This window comes from Petaurus breviceps, unplaced genomic scaffold, assembly GCF_028583685.1.
Source record: "Petaurus breviceps papuanus isolate PSGF00001 unplaced genomic scaffold, PetGlider_PUasm1.0 76, whole genome shotgun sequence".
In the NCBI taxonomy this organism is placed as follows: Eukaryota; Metazoa; Chordata; class Mammalia; order Diprotodontia; family Petauridae; genus Petaurus; species Petaurus breviceps.
In genome coordinates this window covers 61,743,495-61,762,050 of record NW_027186473.1, presented here as the reverse complement: position 1 = coordinate 61,762,050, position 18,556 = coordinate 61,743,495, and the positions used below count along the sequence as shown (strand labels likewise).

At 36.8% G+C, this 18,556-nt stretch overlaps 1 protein-coding gene across 1 annotated transcript in view; it reads right to left on the bottom strand.

The window, feature by feature from the left end:
- The window catches only part of GUCY1B1 (guanylate cyclase 1 soluble subunit beta 1), a 76,479-nt gene that overhangs the window by 34,405 nt on the left and 23,518 nt on the right, over window positions 1-18,556 (bottom strand). The window contains exons 3-4 of the mRNA XM_069105614.1: window positions 5,878-5,978; window positions 3,274-3,392 (exon numbers count right to left, since the gene is read on the bottom strand). Of these exons, the coding sequence (XP_068961715.1) occupies window positions 3,274-3,392; window positions 5,878-5,978 (220 nt within the window). The remainder of the gene's footprint in view (window positions 1-3,273; window positions 3,393-5,877; window positions 5,979-18,556) is intronic.

The window sequence follows — 18,556 nt, the reverse complement described above, 5'->3', positions numbered from 1 at the left end:
AAAGTTCCACGGAATTAAAAGAACTGGCTTTGTCTAATTTGCATAGTTTATAAATGGCTTTAATCTCAAAAATCGTAATTGGGTTGTTTAGCTTTCTCTCTACATACACTATTTTTTTCATAAATATGAAAAATACATGATATTAAGAGTCTAAAAAACATCTGCAAACTGATTTGAAGTCTGGAGAGACTTGTGTTCATATCATCCATATCCAACATTTAATGGTGACATGGTCCTCAACAAGTCATTTGACCTCTCTGATCTTCAGCTGCCTCTGTACAATGAAAATAAAAATACCTGTAGTCCATACCTCACAGTACAGTTGTGAGATGATTTGAGCTATCATGTCAAGTACTCTACACCTTAAAGTGCTATCCAAATGTCAATTCATATATTATTGTTATTCTTACCATTATTGTGCTCAAACAGAACTCAATATATTTCCTTGCCCCCTTCCCATTACTCTTCCTAACTCCCCTATTTCTTTTTTTCCAATCATGCAGGTTTGCAAATATGCCACCGTCCCATACCTGCTGCATCCAATTAGATGCCACGTTCTGCCAAGTGAGTGTGTGAGTACATATGTGAGTGTGTGTGTGTGTGTGTGTGTGATTTCATCGGCCTAATGAATTCTTCAAAATTTTTCTCCAGCTTATTCTTGCCTGGGTCACTGAGAGGTTAAGTAACATGCAGGGTCACCCAACTGCTATGTTTTGGAGGTGCAACCCAAACCTTAGGTATTCCTTATGCCAAGGCTAGCCCTCTAGTCATTGCCACCCTCTCAATTCAAATGTTCCTTTAAAAAAAACACGTGCTTTAAGATATTTGTATTTCAACAGTTCAGGGATCTATGAATTTTGTCCTAACAACACAGATTATAGCACTATCTCAAGAGTATAAGTTGCTGTGGCCAAAAAATTGTATGGTCATAGAATCAGTTTTGTGGTTCTATACCTGAAGCTTTTCTAACTGGGTAGGCCTTTTCATACTCCATACTCCACTGAAATAGTTTTCTAGAAACCTGGCCTACCTCTAGGCCATGATGAAGCACTGGAGTTAGACTTCAGTGGAGAACGTTTAAAATATACCTTGCAAAAGAAATTAAATTTGGTGACAATCCTGGTCTGAGCAATTGGTGGCTACTATAAGTGTTCAGTCTAAAATATCCTTCCTAAATCCTCAAAGGTGACAGCAGCATAGCAGAGCATCAAGGACTTTAGTATTTCTGAAAATGTCAATGTTCACTTATTAAGGTTCGCTTATGACTAACAGAATGAACCTGTTTCTACAAACCACACATGACAATTGTCCTGATTACTTTAAAGTCCCATTTGTACTGGATGGCCACTGGCCTGCCTTAATCAGTAAACACAGGCTGCTAACATGAGTATATCAGCCCACTTAAGAGCACAGATGAAGGATGGAAAGTTATTTAGTGAGATCTAGTTCAACCTCAGTACTTCAGGAGATGAGGGAACTCATCTGTGCAGAAACTTGTCTAAGCTCACACAAGCATTTTAAGTGGCAGGACACAAAGACTAATACTAATCCTATGATAACAGATGCACTCACTTTTTTCCCTCCATGATGCCACGCTGCTAAGGAAACAGTATCTGCACATATTTAAATGTCTTTGCCAGGTAGAGAAGCTATTAAGAGCAGAGAAAACTGTTGTGCGATAATGATTCGTAATTTAGCAAAAATGCCTTGGCATAGTAAAAGGAATATGGTTAGGAATTAGGAGATGTAGGTCTGAGGCTTAGCTCTGCAATTTTAATGTTTGTGTGATATAGGGCAGGTCTGTTCATTTCTTGGACCCTTCCACGCCTCATTTGTAAAATGAAGGAACTGGATTTGATGGTCATAAGATTCCCTACAACACTAACAGTTGGTAAGAGAGAGGTTATATCATCATAATTCACTGGAAAAGAAATTATTTATAAAATCTTATTCCCCTCCATTTCTGAAAGTCATTGTATGTAATTTTAAAATGTTATTTGCCAATGCCTTGAGAATTCTTATTAAAGGACCTGCTTCAAACACTTTGATACTTTTTATAAATATGACCCTCAAGAAAAACAATCATTATACTAAGTAGTTACTTATGATAAATATATATTGGTGACAAAAGTACCACATTTTCCTTTCCTATGGGTTTTTTTTACCTTTAATGCTGTGTTCTGTAAAAAAAAAAAACCTATTTAAATAGACTATTGTTATTTGTTAATATTTATGCTTAACTTTTTTAAATAAAGGTTTTATTGATGGGGAGGGGGGATAAAAAAAACAGCATAATTCAACTGAAAATAAACACACTCTTCATGACTGTGTACTTTTTCACTGTTTTATTACCTGAAGGCCACCACAAGGAATCTTGCAAATAAACAAATAACACAAGGCAATGGGTACTCTGTGATTATGTAGACGAGGCAAATATGTGTCAGAGTTCTAGGTCCAAGCACTGTGTTGACTTGTCGTCCAAGTCTGTGATGACTTAGAGGGCATTTAAAGCTGTCACCTTGGCAAGTGGAATAACATTAGTCTGAGGACAGTACAATAGAGCACATAATTGCATAACCAAGACACAGAATATTTACTCAAAATCCAAAAATGTGATCAGAGACTAAATCTCCAAACAAACCATTTGAATACAGCATGTTTAATTTCAATTTACATTTTTGCGGGCAGCTACTTCACAAAGAAGTGGATTTTTTTCTGACACCAGTAGTCTGGCAAATCCATGGAGGTAAGGGCAAACCAGTTTCCATCTTGATTTAATACTGTTTTAAGTTCAGCGCGGGGTGGGAGGGGTGGGGAGAAAAGTTACTATGTAAACACCAGCCATTTTGATTAAACACTGGGGTTCTTACTGTGGTTGTTAAATCAGTAATGCAGCTGGATGGGAACTGGTTTACATTTTCTTAAGCTGGGCTTCAGCTCTGCTGGTGTCACACACTGACATCACTTTCCAACAAGACATTGCAGCAGTCAGATCAGAAATACCAATTGTAAATAAGAACATCACTTTCAAAGCTAACACACTTCCAGAAGAAAGTCTCTTTCACAAATGAGGGTGCTTAAAATAGCCCACTCCACCCAGAAATAACTCCCTCTTCCATTTTTTCCCAGCCTCCCAAAACTGCAGAGATGCTATTAATCAGAGAGCCTTGACTTTTCCTGCTAATCAAATAGACCGAGGGGGTGGGGGGATATCTAATCTTCCTTGAATCAGGAATTAACTAACATAATACAAATAAGACATATATTTCTTACCTGTAGAAATTCTCTGACATTGGAGCCCAGAACACGGAGGATAGTATCGTAACCGGACTCCTGGCAAAACACAAAAAACATCTTCCCGAACATTTGGAGGATTTCTCCTGCATTGAGATCTGAATAAAAGTTTAGGAAAAAACAAGTTTGATTACTTAAGAACTTGATGTGGAGAATTTTCATTATAAATAAATAATTATGACTAAAATGAACAAATGTGTCTTCTGTAGATGACTACAGAACAAGTTTGTCATGCAAGAGAAAGTTTGCAATATTTTTTTTAAAATAATACACATATATCAGATGATTTTGTACTCATAGAGTACATTTCTAATTAATTTGTCCCATCAACATTTTCTAATATTCATTCTGGTTTTTGCTAATTGATAAGTTATTGTAACACTGAATTTATTTCATTTAAAAGGAGTAAAATCAGAATGAATGTTTGTTTATTGTTTGGGGGAAATACCATTTTGCATGACTCACTTAAAGAGCCTTTCTATCTTTAAATCTGTCTGCCATTTTGAAGTAATCTTAAAAGGAATCATTGAGTCTAAGAATACTTTTTGTTGTTGTTTTTCTCTATAATTTGGCTTCCTGGTGAGATTGGAAAAATTATTGAGCTACCTTCTCCCTCCTCTAAGGTACAATCTGATTGTAAATCAGGCTTGTTTGGATTTCATTTCAGGCCACTAGGGGGCTCTAAGTCCTAAGACTTCCTTACTTTTTCTTGGTCTGACTGGATTTGGTATATTTTACCTCAGTATTAGTATCTTTTTCTTGTGCATCTCCTTCTATGAAGTTAGAATAAAAGAAAATGATTTAATTAAAAAAATAATTTCATTATTGAACTTGAGTAAGAATTGAATAGTCTATGTCAATCCCTCTGTGGGTATTCCCTAGGGCCCCATTCTCCGCCTTCTTCTCTTCTATCTCTTTACTCTATTGGTGAAAGGATTTAACTATCATCTATATGCAGATTACTCCCAGATTATACAGACATGCAGATTACATATCCAGTCCCAATCTCTTCCATAAGCTTCAGTGCTATATATCATCCATTGCTTTTGGGACATTTCAAACTAGGTATCATTTAAACATGTTGAATGTCATTATCTTTCTAAGCTTCCCCATTTTTTTTTAAAGCAATCGGGGTTAAGTAACTTGCTCAAGGTTACACAGCCAGGTGTTTCTGGGTGGGTGCTAAGTGTCTGAGCCCAGGATTAGATCCCCAGGTCATCCTGACACTGGAGCCGGTGCTCTTACTTGCTGTGCTACCTGGCCGCGCCCATTTTTGTAAAAGGCACCAACATCCTTCCAGTGTCTCAGGTCTGTTATCTCAGCATTTTCTTCAACTACTGATTTTTCTTGATCCCACACATCCAATCATTTGAAAAATCTCATTTCTAGATTCACAGAATCAACTGTATCTTACATCTGTCCACTCACATAGCTATATTACTCTCTTAGATCATTGCAACAGTTTCCTAATTGGATTCCTAGCTCACCACTCCAGTTCATTCTAAACACTGATATCAAAGTAGTTTTTCTTAAGTTGTAAATATGGCCACATGGTATTTTATACTCAACCAACTCCAATAGTTTCCTATTACCTCTAGAATAAAATATAAACACTTCTGTTTGTCTTTTAAAACCCCATACAACTTCACTCCATCCTACCTTGTGTCTATGTCCTTCCTTTGTTCCTATCATGTTCTAACTGTATTGTACTTGTTTTTGTTGTTGTTGTTTTATGTCATAACCCTCAAGTAAATTTTAAGCTTCTTGAGGACAGGGAAAATGTATTTTTCATCTTGTACCTCTAGTGCCTAGCATGGTGTCTTGCACATGGAATCCACAATTTGATTCCTGCCCATCTTTCCAAAGCTTTTCCACAATAATCCCCTTCATGTACTTTAAGTTTAATTATGCAATGTTCTGGCAACCTGATTTGATCCTGTTATCTGCCACTTCCAATTTTGTTGTACCCTCTTTCCTATAGCTGTTGAAATCCCTTCCTTCTCTCAAAACTCAGCTCAGCTGAAACCTTATCCAAGCCAAAAACTATCATGCTCCCTCCTTAGCTGAAAGGGTTCTCTCCCTCCTGAGACTTTCCTAGAGCATTTTGTCTATGTCTCCCTTTATTTTATTTTATTTTTTTTTAAAGCAATCAGGGTTAAGTAACTTGCTCAAGGTTACATGGCCAGGTGTTTCTGGGTGTGTGCTAAGTGTCTGAGCCCGGGATTCGATCTCCAGGTCTTCTCAACACTGGAGCCGGTGCTCTTACTCGCTGTGCTACCTGGCCACCCCCTATGTCTCCCTTTATGCCTATCATGCTCTACCTGTATTTTTTTATGTCATAACCCCTAGGTAGATTAGAAGCTTCTTGAGGGCGGGGAAAGTATCTTTTTCATCTTGTACCTCTAGTGCTTAGCACAGTGTTTTGCACGTAAAAGACACTTAGTAAACTTTTGTCAAATTGAATTGAAATGAATTCTTATTTTCCCTAGTGACCATGAGCTTATGGGCATAAAGAAGGAAACAGCGAGAACATTTTCTCCCCAAATGCCCCAGATAGGTTAAAAAGAAATGATGTGTACTTACTGAGAACTTTGCTTGCTGCAGCAACCAGATCATATGTTTTGGAATCATCATATATTATTCTGACAAGAAACTGCCCTTCTTCATCTAACTGTGCCTCTTTTCTGGGGGGGAGGGAATTAAAAAAACATCAAAAGAAAAACACAATTATAACCAAGGCAGAGTTTAAAATGCTATACTGATTGCAAAAATAAGCAATAGTTCTTAAGCATCTGAAGCACCCATTTTTTTCCTCAAAAAAAGTTGCTGAAATCAATATTATGGAACTAAAACATTAGAGATCAATGAGAAACACTCAAATTACAAAAAATAGGTTGTTATACATAAGAAATGCCTTGGTATAATTTTCCCTACAAATCCTTTCTTTTTTCCATATTGTTACAAATATTATGCTAAGGGGGTTATTGCACCAAAGAATGTTAAAAATATAAACATAAAAACAAAAATATCTATTGATGACAGTAACAATGAAAACACTGGGTTACTGAGCATGACAAATAATATGACCATTTTAATACACAAACCATTCTGTGCTGTTAAAACAAGATCTCAGTGTAATATAGTATTATTATGTAGAAAGAAATGAGAAATATGAGGAATACAGAGAAACACAGAAAGATTTATATGAACTGATATAGAATGATAAAAGCAAAACCAGGAGGAAAATATATGCCAGGACTACGATCACGTACTCTGAATAATTTTAATGTATAATTTTAGAAACAGAGGACAGATGCTGAAATATACTTCCCTTTTCTTGTCACTGAGGTAAGAGGCAACGAATACAGAATGTGACATATATTGTCAGACACAGTCAATATATCAGATGGCTTTACCTAATTGTTTCTCTTCCTTACTAGGAGTTCAATTTTAGATGGGGAAAGGGAGTTTATTTAGAAATGACTGTGACAAAAAAAACAAAAGGCACCAATAAAATTTATTACAATACTATACAAATATTTTTCTTATTATAATTTAAAAAGTCAAATGTTCAAAGTCTAAATTCCTACTGTTACAAAAACAAATAACTCTAACCTTATAAATAGAATGGTTAAAAAATTCTAGCAATAATGGAAGTATATCCCAAATGCCTTTTCAAATCAACAAATGATTCCTGAATCAATGTAAGATAACCCTCTTTTAAAAGATTCTGATAGAACTTTTTTTTTTTAAAGCAATCGGGGTTAAGTAACTTGCTCAAGGTTACACGGCCAGTTATTTCTGGGTGTGGTGCTGAGTATCTGAGCCCAGATTTGATCCCCCAGGTCATCCCGACACTGGAGCAGGTGCTCTTACTAGCTGAGCCACCTGGCCGCCCCTAAGTAATTGGGGTTAAGTAACTTGCTCAAGGTTACATGGCCAGGAGTTTCTGGGTGGGTGCTAAGTGTCTGAGCCCTGATTCGATCCCCAGATCATCCCGACACTGGAGCCAGTGCTCTTACTCGCTGTGCTACCTGGCCACCCTTCTGATAGAACTTTGATAGAATTCTGGGCAAGTCACTAAATCTGCTTGCCTCACTTTCCTCACCAGTAAAAGGAAGATAATAATTGCACCCACATCTTAGGTTTGTTGTAAGGATTAAAGTAAATAATAATGTAAAGTGCTTAGCACAGTGCCTGTCACACAGTAAGTATTATATAAATGTTAGCTATTATTAGTTATTATTAAATGTCCTAGAATTCTTAAAGAGACAGTTTTGTAGAAAAAGATTAAGAGATGAATTAAAAAAGGTTATTTTTTTTCTGATTTGCTAAAACCCCATCTAACAATCAAGGCAAAGTAATAAATATTACTAGTTTTAACCTCCAGCTAATTAGCTTCCACTTAGGGTCTGCATACATCTGAAAATGTTCTGGAAAATAATTAGAATAAAATAAGAACCATTGTTTCTTCTTTTAATGAACTTATGCAATTTCCCCCACTGAAGTGCTTAAGAAAGAATATAGATTATTGTAGAAAGAAAATTCTATTTACATATGTTAATCAAAACTGATCTCTGAAATGCTGGCTTAGTCAAAAACTCTCTCTTGGTACCATTTATAGATCTGTAAAATGAAACGATTTTACTAGATGACTGTTAAAGTCTACGTTACTTGAACACATTTGAAAATCATTTCATCATGTACTCCTGGCTAGAGGAAAGCTGTAAGATACCAGTACTGTTGACAAAAAAAGGTAATTCATAGAGGTAGATGGTGGAAATGGCTCTTAGTAATAAGTTTTTGGAGTGTTAAAGTGTTGTTATTGCCTTTTTTTTTTTTCTGAATTAGTTTGTCTTTTTCCTGAGTATTCATTTCTGATAGGCATCTTTGAAAAGAAATTTAATATCACTACCACTAAAAATTTAGCTATCAATGCTCTGGTAGAATGTATCCATCTTGAGAACAACAACTATTTTTTTTGTCTTTTGGTTGTTTTTATGTCCTCAAGCATCCAGCACTGAGCCATGTACCCAGATGCTTTTCAAAAATGTTTTATGCTTTTCAATGATCAAAACTCTATTTTCTCTCCTTATTATTTTCCTTTAATCACTGAACAACTAAACAAAAAGCCTGTAACAAATGTCCATAGCCAAGCAAAATAAATTCTTGCAGAGGCCTAATCCAACAAAATATAGTTCTCATTTTGTATACTGAGTCTATCACCTTTCTATCAGGAGATCAGAAGATGGGTAGCATGCTTCATCATGGAATCATGGTTAGTCATTTCTTTAATTAGAAAGCTTAAATCTTTCAAAGTTGTTTATTATTCAAGATTTTTTTGGTATAAATTGTTCTCCTGGTTCGGCTCCCTTCACGGCAAATGCGTGGTACATGCTTGCTGAGTAGGATAGCCTTGGCTATATCACTATATTGTTGCTCAGTAAGGGCAGATTGAACTCTTCTCAAGAAAGTTCAATGCCAGGATGTCTATGATTCTAGGTTAGGGAGACAGAATCTTTAAGACACAATTTACCCCAATAGGCTGCCAGGGCTGGGTAAAACAACTTGACTAAATTTTCAATGAACCTATACTCTATTTCATGATTAAACAAACTTGCAAAACTAATTTTATATGGTGATCTCCAGCCACATGGTAGACCCATTTTGGTGCAGTTTGTCAAGACAATTTCAAGATTTCTTTTCCAATTATCTCTCTCTCTCTCTTTTTTTTTAAGCAATCGGGGTTAAGTAACTTGCTCAAGGTTACACGGCCAGTTATTTCTGGGTGTGGTGCTGATTATCTGAGCCTGGATTTGATCCAGGTCATCCCGACACTGGAGCTGGTGCTCTTACTCGCTGAGCCACCTGGCCGCCCCTAAGCAATTGGGGTTAAGTAACTTGCTCAAGGTTACATGGCCAGGTGTTTCTGGGTGGGTGCTAAAAGTGTCTGAGCCCGGGATTCGATCTCCAGGTCTTCTCAACACTGGAGCTGGTGCTCTTACTCGCTGTGCTACCTGGCCGCCCCTTCTAATTATCTCTTAAAGAAGACTTTAATGAACTACAATATTTCAGTCTTAATGAAATAAAATTCACTTAATTAGCTAACTGTATTTTAGTTACTTTTTTTTTGGAGGGGGGAGGGCAGGGCAATTGAGGTTAAGTGACTTGGCTAAGGCCACAGGACTAGTAAGTGTGTCAAGTGTCTAAGGCCGAATTTGAACTCAGGTTCTCCTGACTCCAGGGCTAGTGCTCTATTCACTGTGCCACCTAACTGCCCCTCTTAGTTACTTTTTTTTTTTTTATAAGCAATCGGGGTTAAGTAACTTGCTCAAGGTTACACGGCCAGTTATTATTTCTGGGTGTGGTGCTGAGTATCTGAGCCCGGATTTGATCCAGGTCATCCCGACACTGGAGCCGGTGCTCTTACTCGCTGAGCCACCTGGCCGCCCCTAAGCAATTGGGGTTAAGTAACTTGCTCAAGGTTACACGGCCAGGTGTTTCTGGATGGGTGCTAAGTGTCTGAGCCCGGGATTCGATCTCCAGGTCTTTTCAACACTGGAGCCGGTGCTCTTACTCGCTGTGCTACCTGGCCGCCCCTTAGTTACTTTTTAATACCAATTAAATGTTTACATCATTCTTTCCATGGCTTTGACCATTCAACTTGCTAATTCAGGACAGAAAAACAATAAAAATTAAACAGTCAACAGAGGAGTTTATATTGTAGCCTCAAGTGAACAGAGAGACACTGAGGGTTCTTGAGAGAGAAAAGAATGTGATTGATGTCACATGTCCTTAAGTATATTAATCTGGCAGTTGGATATATTAAAAAAAGAATGGATGAACAAAAGATTAATTGAGAAGCCAGTGCAATAATACAAGCCAAAGATGACAAAGACTCAAACTAGGATGACTATGTAGTAAGAATCAGTTAAGTAAAATAAACCAAAACAGGATCCACACCTTATGGTATGTACAACATTCCAAGCTCATAGTCCCACATCTCTCTACCAAAACAAGGAAGCATTTTCTTATCTCTTCTCTGTAGTTAACAATGGACTATAATTATGTAGCTTCATTTTAGGGTTCATTTACAGTATTGTAGTTATTGTGCATATTATTGTACTTATGCTTATTTCACTCTGAAAACAAGTCATTCTAAACATTTCTCTGAACTGCTCATAATTTTTTTTCATATAATACATGAATATATTATATATCCATATATCACAGTTTGTTCAACCATTCTAAAATCAAAAGCCACTAATGATTTTCCAGTTTCTTGGTACAAAAATAAAATGGTGCTATCCATATTTTTGTGCTCAATCCTTCTATGTGGGTTATCTCTTCTATTACAGTGTGATCTCTTTCAGAGCAGGGACTGACTTATTATATTCCTGATTATTAATATAGTGCTTTGTGAATAGTTGGTGCTTAAAATGCTTTTTCTTTATTCACAAATTGAACTTTTCCTGCATTTGTATTCCTTGGGGAGAGGGTTGATACTATAATCCTTTCAGAATCAATAATTTTTTTTCCTATTTAATATTTTCCAAAGATTTTTTTTATGTTTTCTCAAATATTTATGTAATCCCTAGTCAGAGCATCACTGGAATCCCATTGTGGTCCTGTAATGTCACACAGTAAAAGAGACAATGACATAAAGCATGTTGTAGGAATGGAATGGAAATTTAAGATCTTCCCTGACCCTAGGCCATTTCATAGGCTTAAGCGCACCTGGAGCCTGTGGTGGGGGGCTTGTTTTTCAGGAGATACTTTTTGATTGGGCAGTGGGTCAAGATGGTTGTTACATTCTCTGAGCCAGAAGGCTATATAAACCCTGATGTGAGACTTTGTTTCGGGGCTCATTTTGAAAAGTGTTGTGTGATTTGACCAGAGGAGACTCTGGGCAGCTGTTGAGAGCCCCCCCGGCTTTGAAAAACCCAGATGTTGATGCTTCCCTCTCTGGTAACTGACTAGGTATGGATGTAATGGTTGGACAATTGGAGGCCTGTCTGCTTGATGTTTGTTTCTTTGTCTTCTTGTAATTTCTGCTTGTCTGTATACTCTGAAGTTTAGGGTGCTGACCTTTTCCCCTGAACTAGATAAATTATATGTTTGATTGATTAAAGCAAGACTGTTAACCCATTTTGAATTACTTTCCTTTAGAAAAGCAGATCTAAGAACCTGTGTTGGCAGCCACCCTGGGGATGCTGGGGTGCTTGCTGATACACGTTTAGAAAAAGACAACCAGGATGGTAAAGTCTTAGAAATCATGCCACATCAGAATCAACTAAAGGAGTTGAGGGTGTTTAACCCTCAGAAGATGAGAAGAATTGGGGAGATATCAGTGTTCACATATTTGAAGGGCCATAAAAGGGAATAAAAATTATTACTTTACTCTAAAGGTCAAGATGCAGAATAATAAAGTGTTTCAGTGAGACATTTCATTTGAACATGGGAATTTTTCTCATAATTAGAATATGAAAAAGCGGAATGGGTTACTCCTAAAGATAATGCATTCTTCATTCACTGGAGGTTTTCATTAAAAGGGTGGATTACCACCATCATTAATGCTGTAGAAGAGATTCATGCTCAGGGGTGGTATGGTCTACATTATCTCTAAGGTTCCTTTGCAACTCTGAGAATCAATGATTCTATAACACTCTGAAGATAGATGTCCATTCATATTCATCAATGAACTCAGTCTCATTGCCTAATTTCTCTGTGCTATTTATTCACCCGTAGGAATTCAAGATACTTGTATATCCTTTTCAGAAACACAGACCCTGAAATAATCATCTTGTCATAATTATCAAGAAGGGCAGAAAACTCAAGCAGACTAGACTTCTCTGGTGGTAACCATAATGCTTCCCTTTAATGTAACATTATCTGTCTGGAAAGATCTTAGCACTTTAAGCATTCCCTTGAAAGGGTAAAAGAAACAGATAATGGCAAATACTGGTATTGGGACCCACTTGGAACATTTCTCTGTTACAACCCTTCTGTACTTATCCAATGCTTGTTAAAATCCATCTCCTGTAGCATTTTAGCTGAAGCCCCACACTCACTTTCTCTCCCCACACCGTCTCCCCATACACCTATATCCTAATACTAAGACTGAAAGTCTGGAAGGATAAGGGAATAAAGAAGGCCTAGTTAATGTTAAAGTCTCCTCAGGTCCAATCTGCAGTCCATGTATATTTCATCTCTAAGAATCCAATCCTCCTCTAATTCATTGATAATCTTTTTATAGGCTCCTATATCCTCTAAGTGGGACCTACAAAGAAGAGGTAAGGAGGGAGTGTGAGGAAAAGACAAGACTGGGCTTTGGCAACGGGAGGGACATCTGTGAAAGAAATCAGATAATTACAGAGAATGAGTAGCTGCCAAAAGATTGTGAAAGCTAAATGGGGTCACACAGATGATCTAGTTTAATACTCTCATTTCACAGCAGAATGTAAACTCATTGAGAGCAGGATTTTGCCATTTAAAAATTTTTATTCTGCAGGCCTTCCCTAGTGCTAGGTACTTAACGAATTTTTGCTGAATTCAATTATCCAGGTCAACAAAGAGGTTAAGTGACCTGTCCAAGATCACACAGATTATTAGTAGCAGAGCTAAACTGAACTGAATTGAGCTACTACACAGTTAATTATTTTAAAATGTAATCTTATGAATAATATGGAAATGTTTTGCATGACTGCACACATATATTCTATATCAAACTGTTTGCCTTCTCAATGAAGGGGAAGGGGAGGGACAGAGGGAAAGAATTTACAACTCAAATTTTTTAAAAAAGAATGTTAAAATTGTTTTTACATGTAATTGGGGAAAATAAAATATTAAATTTAAAAATAAATAAAATGTAATCTTAGGCTGGTTTTTTTCAATCAATTCATCAGTTTTTAAAATCATTGTGCTTACTATGTACAAAGCACTGTGCTAGGCACTGCCCACAAAAAGACAGGAACAAAACAGATTCTGCCCTCAAGGGGCTTACATCTTCATAGGTGGGGAGTAAGGGATATAGCATCTACCTACGGGGGTGGGGGGGAGGAGATAGAAGAGACAGGGAGAGAATTGCAAGAAACAATTAAACTTTTACTAAGGAGTAAGTGCATTCATATTCTGAATCTGGATATAGTTTGATTTTTGTGTTCTAAAAGATTAACTTTGATCAAATTACATGGATTCATTCATTTCCTAATTTATTTATGCATTCATTCAACATCTAAGTTAGTCATCTATATACAAAACTCCATTTTAGACTCTCATTATTTTATATGAACCCCTCATAGTCACAGGCTAGAGATGTGTGAAAAAATGCTAGGCTTCTGTGATAGACCTAAGTTAGAATTTTTCCAGTAAGAGCAATACTTAGTTGTGGATATTTAACAATGGGCAGGAAGGCAGACTAATGCCTGATGTTAATTTTTTATCAGTGATTTGGTAACATAAAAATTAACTTTCCTGGGGTAATTGGTTCAGGTGGTATAGACAGATCCATTAACTAAAAGAATTTTCTCCACTGTCCTGGCATACATGATGACTGTTTTCTGGGTTCCTTTTATCTTTGTTGTTACACTTGCTGATTCTGTTATAACTTGTGCCTCTTCTGCAAGACCTGTCTGCCAGGGTTTTTTTTTCTTCTGCTGTAATATCAGCATTACTCAAAGAGGGAGAAACAGGCCAAGCTATTATAATACCTTGTAGTGACACCTTATTAAAGTATGTAGTGCACAAGCATGTGCGCGCGCGCACACACACACACACACATATGCAACTTTCTTCTTGTTAAGGGAACTTGAGTAGAAAGAGTATGCAATTGAAGGGGCAGCTAAATTCCACAGTAGATAGAGCACAGGTCCTCCAGTCAAGAGGACTTGAGTTCAAATCCACCCTCAGACACTTACTAACTGTGTGACCCTAGGCAAGTTACAAATGCCTCTTAATTCCAACAGCTTCTTTAAAAAAAAAAAAGAGTATGCAATTGTCAGAATACAACCTTTCCAATACAACCGCAAGTAAAGTACAGTAGTACTCTGATAGTAAACTTCCAGCTTTCATCTGGGAGCAGTTCTTTGAAAGCAATTTCCAAGTTAAACAGAAACAGAACAACAAAGATTGATGAATCAAATCACCTTTGGATTTCAGAAACAAAACAATATATTTCATTTTTAATTTCTGTAAGTGGGGAGACAAAAATTTAAACAAGATTTTTACAATGAATGTTGTTGTTTCTAAAAACAACAGCAGCTGGTTTACCATAATGATAGATAGAAGAGCTAGTTACTCATAGTAAACTTAAAATGGGTGACACTGAATATAAGCATTGGGAGGACTTGGATTGGAATCCTAGCTCTGACACTTATGACCCAGCTCTTTGTGTCTCAGTTTCCTAACTTATAAAATAAGGAGGTTGAATTCAATGATTTCTAAGCATCCCTTCCAGCTCTAAAATTCTGTTTATAGAAGTGAAAAAAGAATCTGCCAAGTCTGAATAATCCTAAATTAAACCCTTTAACTGAAAAAAAGACATAAGATATTTTGGGAGTCATGTTTTATTTTGTTTTAGGAACATCCTATAATTTGTATAAAGAATCTTGGTAGAATCCCACTAAGTGAACATTAAAAAAAGCAAATTATAACAAAACATCATGAACATGTAATAGGATGTAGCTGATGACTGAGAGCTCAAACTAAAATATAAGAAACCTATTCCATCTTCTTTCCTTTTGATCATTCTTTCCATAACTAAATCTTTCAATATCCATTTTTAAAAAATAAAATGCTTATCATATTTTTCCTTGCATTGTGGGAATGGGAAAACTGGGGGGAAAAAGTGGTGATAAAAAACGTAGTAGCCAAAAAAGGAGAGGTTTTCTGCCTCACTTCCTCTGTAAAGGAGTAAAGACTGTTGAGAAAACTTGCTTAACAAGGTTTATAAATGTCAGAAATATAATAAAGACCTTTGTATTACAGCTGATACAATATCAACATTCAAATCACTTTCAAAATTCTAGGTATTTTGAACTCACCAAAGGCATCAAATCATTTTTTTTTAATGTAAGTACCTGCTCAGGTACTATACTAGAATTCTCTGGAAGCAATGACTAAAATAAGTCCTTGCCCTCAAAAAGCTTGTGTTCAAATGATGGGAAAATAATATGCACACAAATTAAGTATACACAAAGTACATACAGTATAAATACAAAGTAATTTCAAGGGAAGAGAACTAACAATTGAGGAATCAGGAATGACCTCCAGGAGGAGGGGGGACCAGGGCTTTGCTTTGGCAATAGTGAGGGGTTCTATGAGGTAAATGTGAGAAAGGAGGGCATCTCAGAATAGGGAACCTATTACTTTGAAAAGACACAAAGGTGGGAGATGGTGTCATGTATGAGGAGCAGCAAAGAAGCCAGTTTGAATGGATCATAGAGTTTGTTAAGGGAAATAAGTACTGATGGCTTTCTATAAGATTCTGACAGTATGAAAGGTGGCTTGGAAATAGTCTGTGCAAGGCTTTAAGTGTTAGACAAAAGATGCTGTATTTTATCCTGTTATGGGGCATAGTGAGTCACCAAAGCATTGTAAGCAGTGACATAGTCAGACCTACAGTTTTTGAGTTCTGTTTTGAACATGTTGAGTTTGAAATGCTCAAAGTGGAAATGCTTAGCAGGCAGTTGGTGACGCACAGGAAACAGAAAAGGGACAGGGATGTAGACTTGTCTGTATCTGAATGCAGATGATAACTGAACCTACGTAATCTGACAACAGGCAGCTAGGTGGCACAATGGATAGAGTGCCAGGCCTGGAGTGTGGAAGACACGAGTTCAAATCTAACCTCAGACACTTATTAGCTTGTGACCCTGGGGTAGTGACTTAACCCTGTTTGTTTCAGTTTCTTTATCTGTCAAATGAGCTGGAGAAGGAAATGGCAAGCCACTCCAGTATCTTTGCCAAGAAAAACCCAAATGGGGTTATGACTGAAAGAAATCAACAACAACAATCTGATACACTGAAGAGAGTATGAAGAGAGAAGACCCAGGACAGAGGTCTGGAATATACTCATGCATATAGGACATGAATAATACTCAGAGACACAGAGATGAGGATGAGAATAGGAAAAAGGCCACAGGATTCAGCAATCAAGACATCACTAAGAAATTTGGAGAGAACAATTTAAGTGAAATACTGGAGTTAGAAGTCAGATTACAAAGGACTGAGAAGTGAGTGGAAGGTGAGGACATGAAAGCAATAAGTATAGACAGTTTTTTTTTCTTTTTGGGGGTATCAAAGTCAAATTATGGCTTTTAAAAATGGACAAGTTCTCAGAATGGTTGAAGGCAGTAAGGAGAGAGTTAATGGACAAGGGACAATGAAAAGAGATGGTCGAAGGATTGAGCTCTTGGGGGAGAGAAGATTGATGACCATAATGATCTTGGTACAGTATGAGGCAAAGTCCCCTTCTGAGTAGGGAGGGACCAATGTAGTGTCTTTTTAAAAAAATTTTTTGGTCTTTATTAATTTGTTTGTTTACTTTTAGTTTACAAGATTCAGTTCCACAATTCCTTGAGTTTCCAAATTTTCCCCCCTTCTTCCCCCCCACCCATGGCAGCATACAATCAAGTATAGGTTCTGCAAATACTTTCACATTAGACATTAGTCAGGTTATAAAGAAGGATTGTGTCAGATAGAATGAACAATGGGTAAGAGGAAACAAAACCAGAGTGTCTTAAATAGGGAAAAATAATGTTTCAGAGATGTGTATGAGCCATAAAATAATGCAATCAAAGAAGTCTAAAAGGATTGGCATGTAGCAGGGAAGCCTTAACTAAGATTAGATAAAATAATTTAATAGTGGACCCAATCTGAATGGTTGTGTGAATTTCTTCCATTACTGATCAGTAATACTTAAATAGAAGCACATATAGCAGGTGGTTGTGGTAGTAATCCAAGATAGGAGTTTGGATAGGGAAGATTTGGTAAAGGGGGCATTAATTTCAAAGATAATGGGCAACATAAAATTGAACTCAGAAGGACCAGGGGTGTTAAATAAATCAACTGATGAAACTTTTAAATGCTTTTAATTTGTTTTTATAATTTTACTATAATTTGCTATTTCTCCTATATGTGTAAATTTACCATAAATGCAAAGAATTCTAATAAATATTATAATTTTATTTTGAAATAATAATTTTTATCCTACTGTCTCTAGTATGTACAAAAGTACTTACTCAATTGATACAGCTTGGTCCTCAAATTCTGGTCCTTCCAGTGCAACAACATTTCTAAAGAAGTAAAAATTCTTTCTTTTTTTTGCTTTTTGGAGGGCAATTGGGGTTGTGACTTGCCCAAAGTCACATGACTAGTAAGTGTGTCAATTGTTTGAGGCTGGATTTGAACTCAAGCCCTCCTGACTCCAGGGCTGGTGTTCTATTCACTGAGAAGTACAAATTCTAAGGGAGGAGAGTGATAACAGAGCAAGAGTTTATAGACCAGGAAGGTGGAGGGATGCAGTGAGTGGAGACTTCGGTAAAGATGAATAATAGGTTTAAGAGGTCTCAAACACAGGAGAGAAGGAAGGATAGATGATGATGGTCAAACATAGAAATTTCAGTTCTGAACTGTGGAGCTAAAATACTTTTGGGTGATGAGATCAAGGGTATGGCCATGTGACTGGAGTGGAATAAAGGTGCTGCTTGTAGAAGTTAGGGAAGCAGATGAAGTGGGAGAGAGGGTATTTGGAGAAACAGTAACTTCTATGTGGAATTCCACAAGTGTAAGGGCAGGGGTTGGGCTAACGGAGAAGTCTATAAGCTAGGTATTGAGTTATATGAGATGGACTGGGCTCCAGTAATCAGGATCAGGGTAATAAATCTGGTTGTTGTGAACTTCAAAAGATGATGGTTTCTTAAGAGATAGTGGTAGGGAAAGATTCTGAAAGTGGCAACTGTGACACTTCTTAAAGCAGAGTCTCACTCTATGCTGATTTTTTTTCTACTTTGAAAGAAAGCTCTGAGTAGGATTAAAGAAAGAAGAGCTATATTTAGGATCTCTTTAATAGGGTCAGTATTAAGGGGAACGAGAAAAAGAAATCTAGTTTTGGAGAAGGTGATCAAGGATATTTAATAAAGACCATCTGATGTATATGGTAAGTATCCACTCTCTCCAAGCTCCAGCCTCATAGTAAATTAGATCACTGTATAATTGGAGGGTGGACCATAGCAACCAGAAGCTCAAAATCACAAGAGGAAGA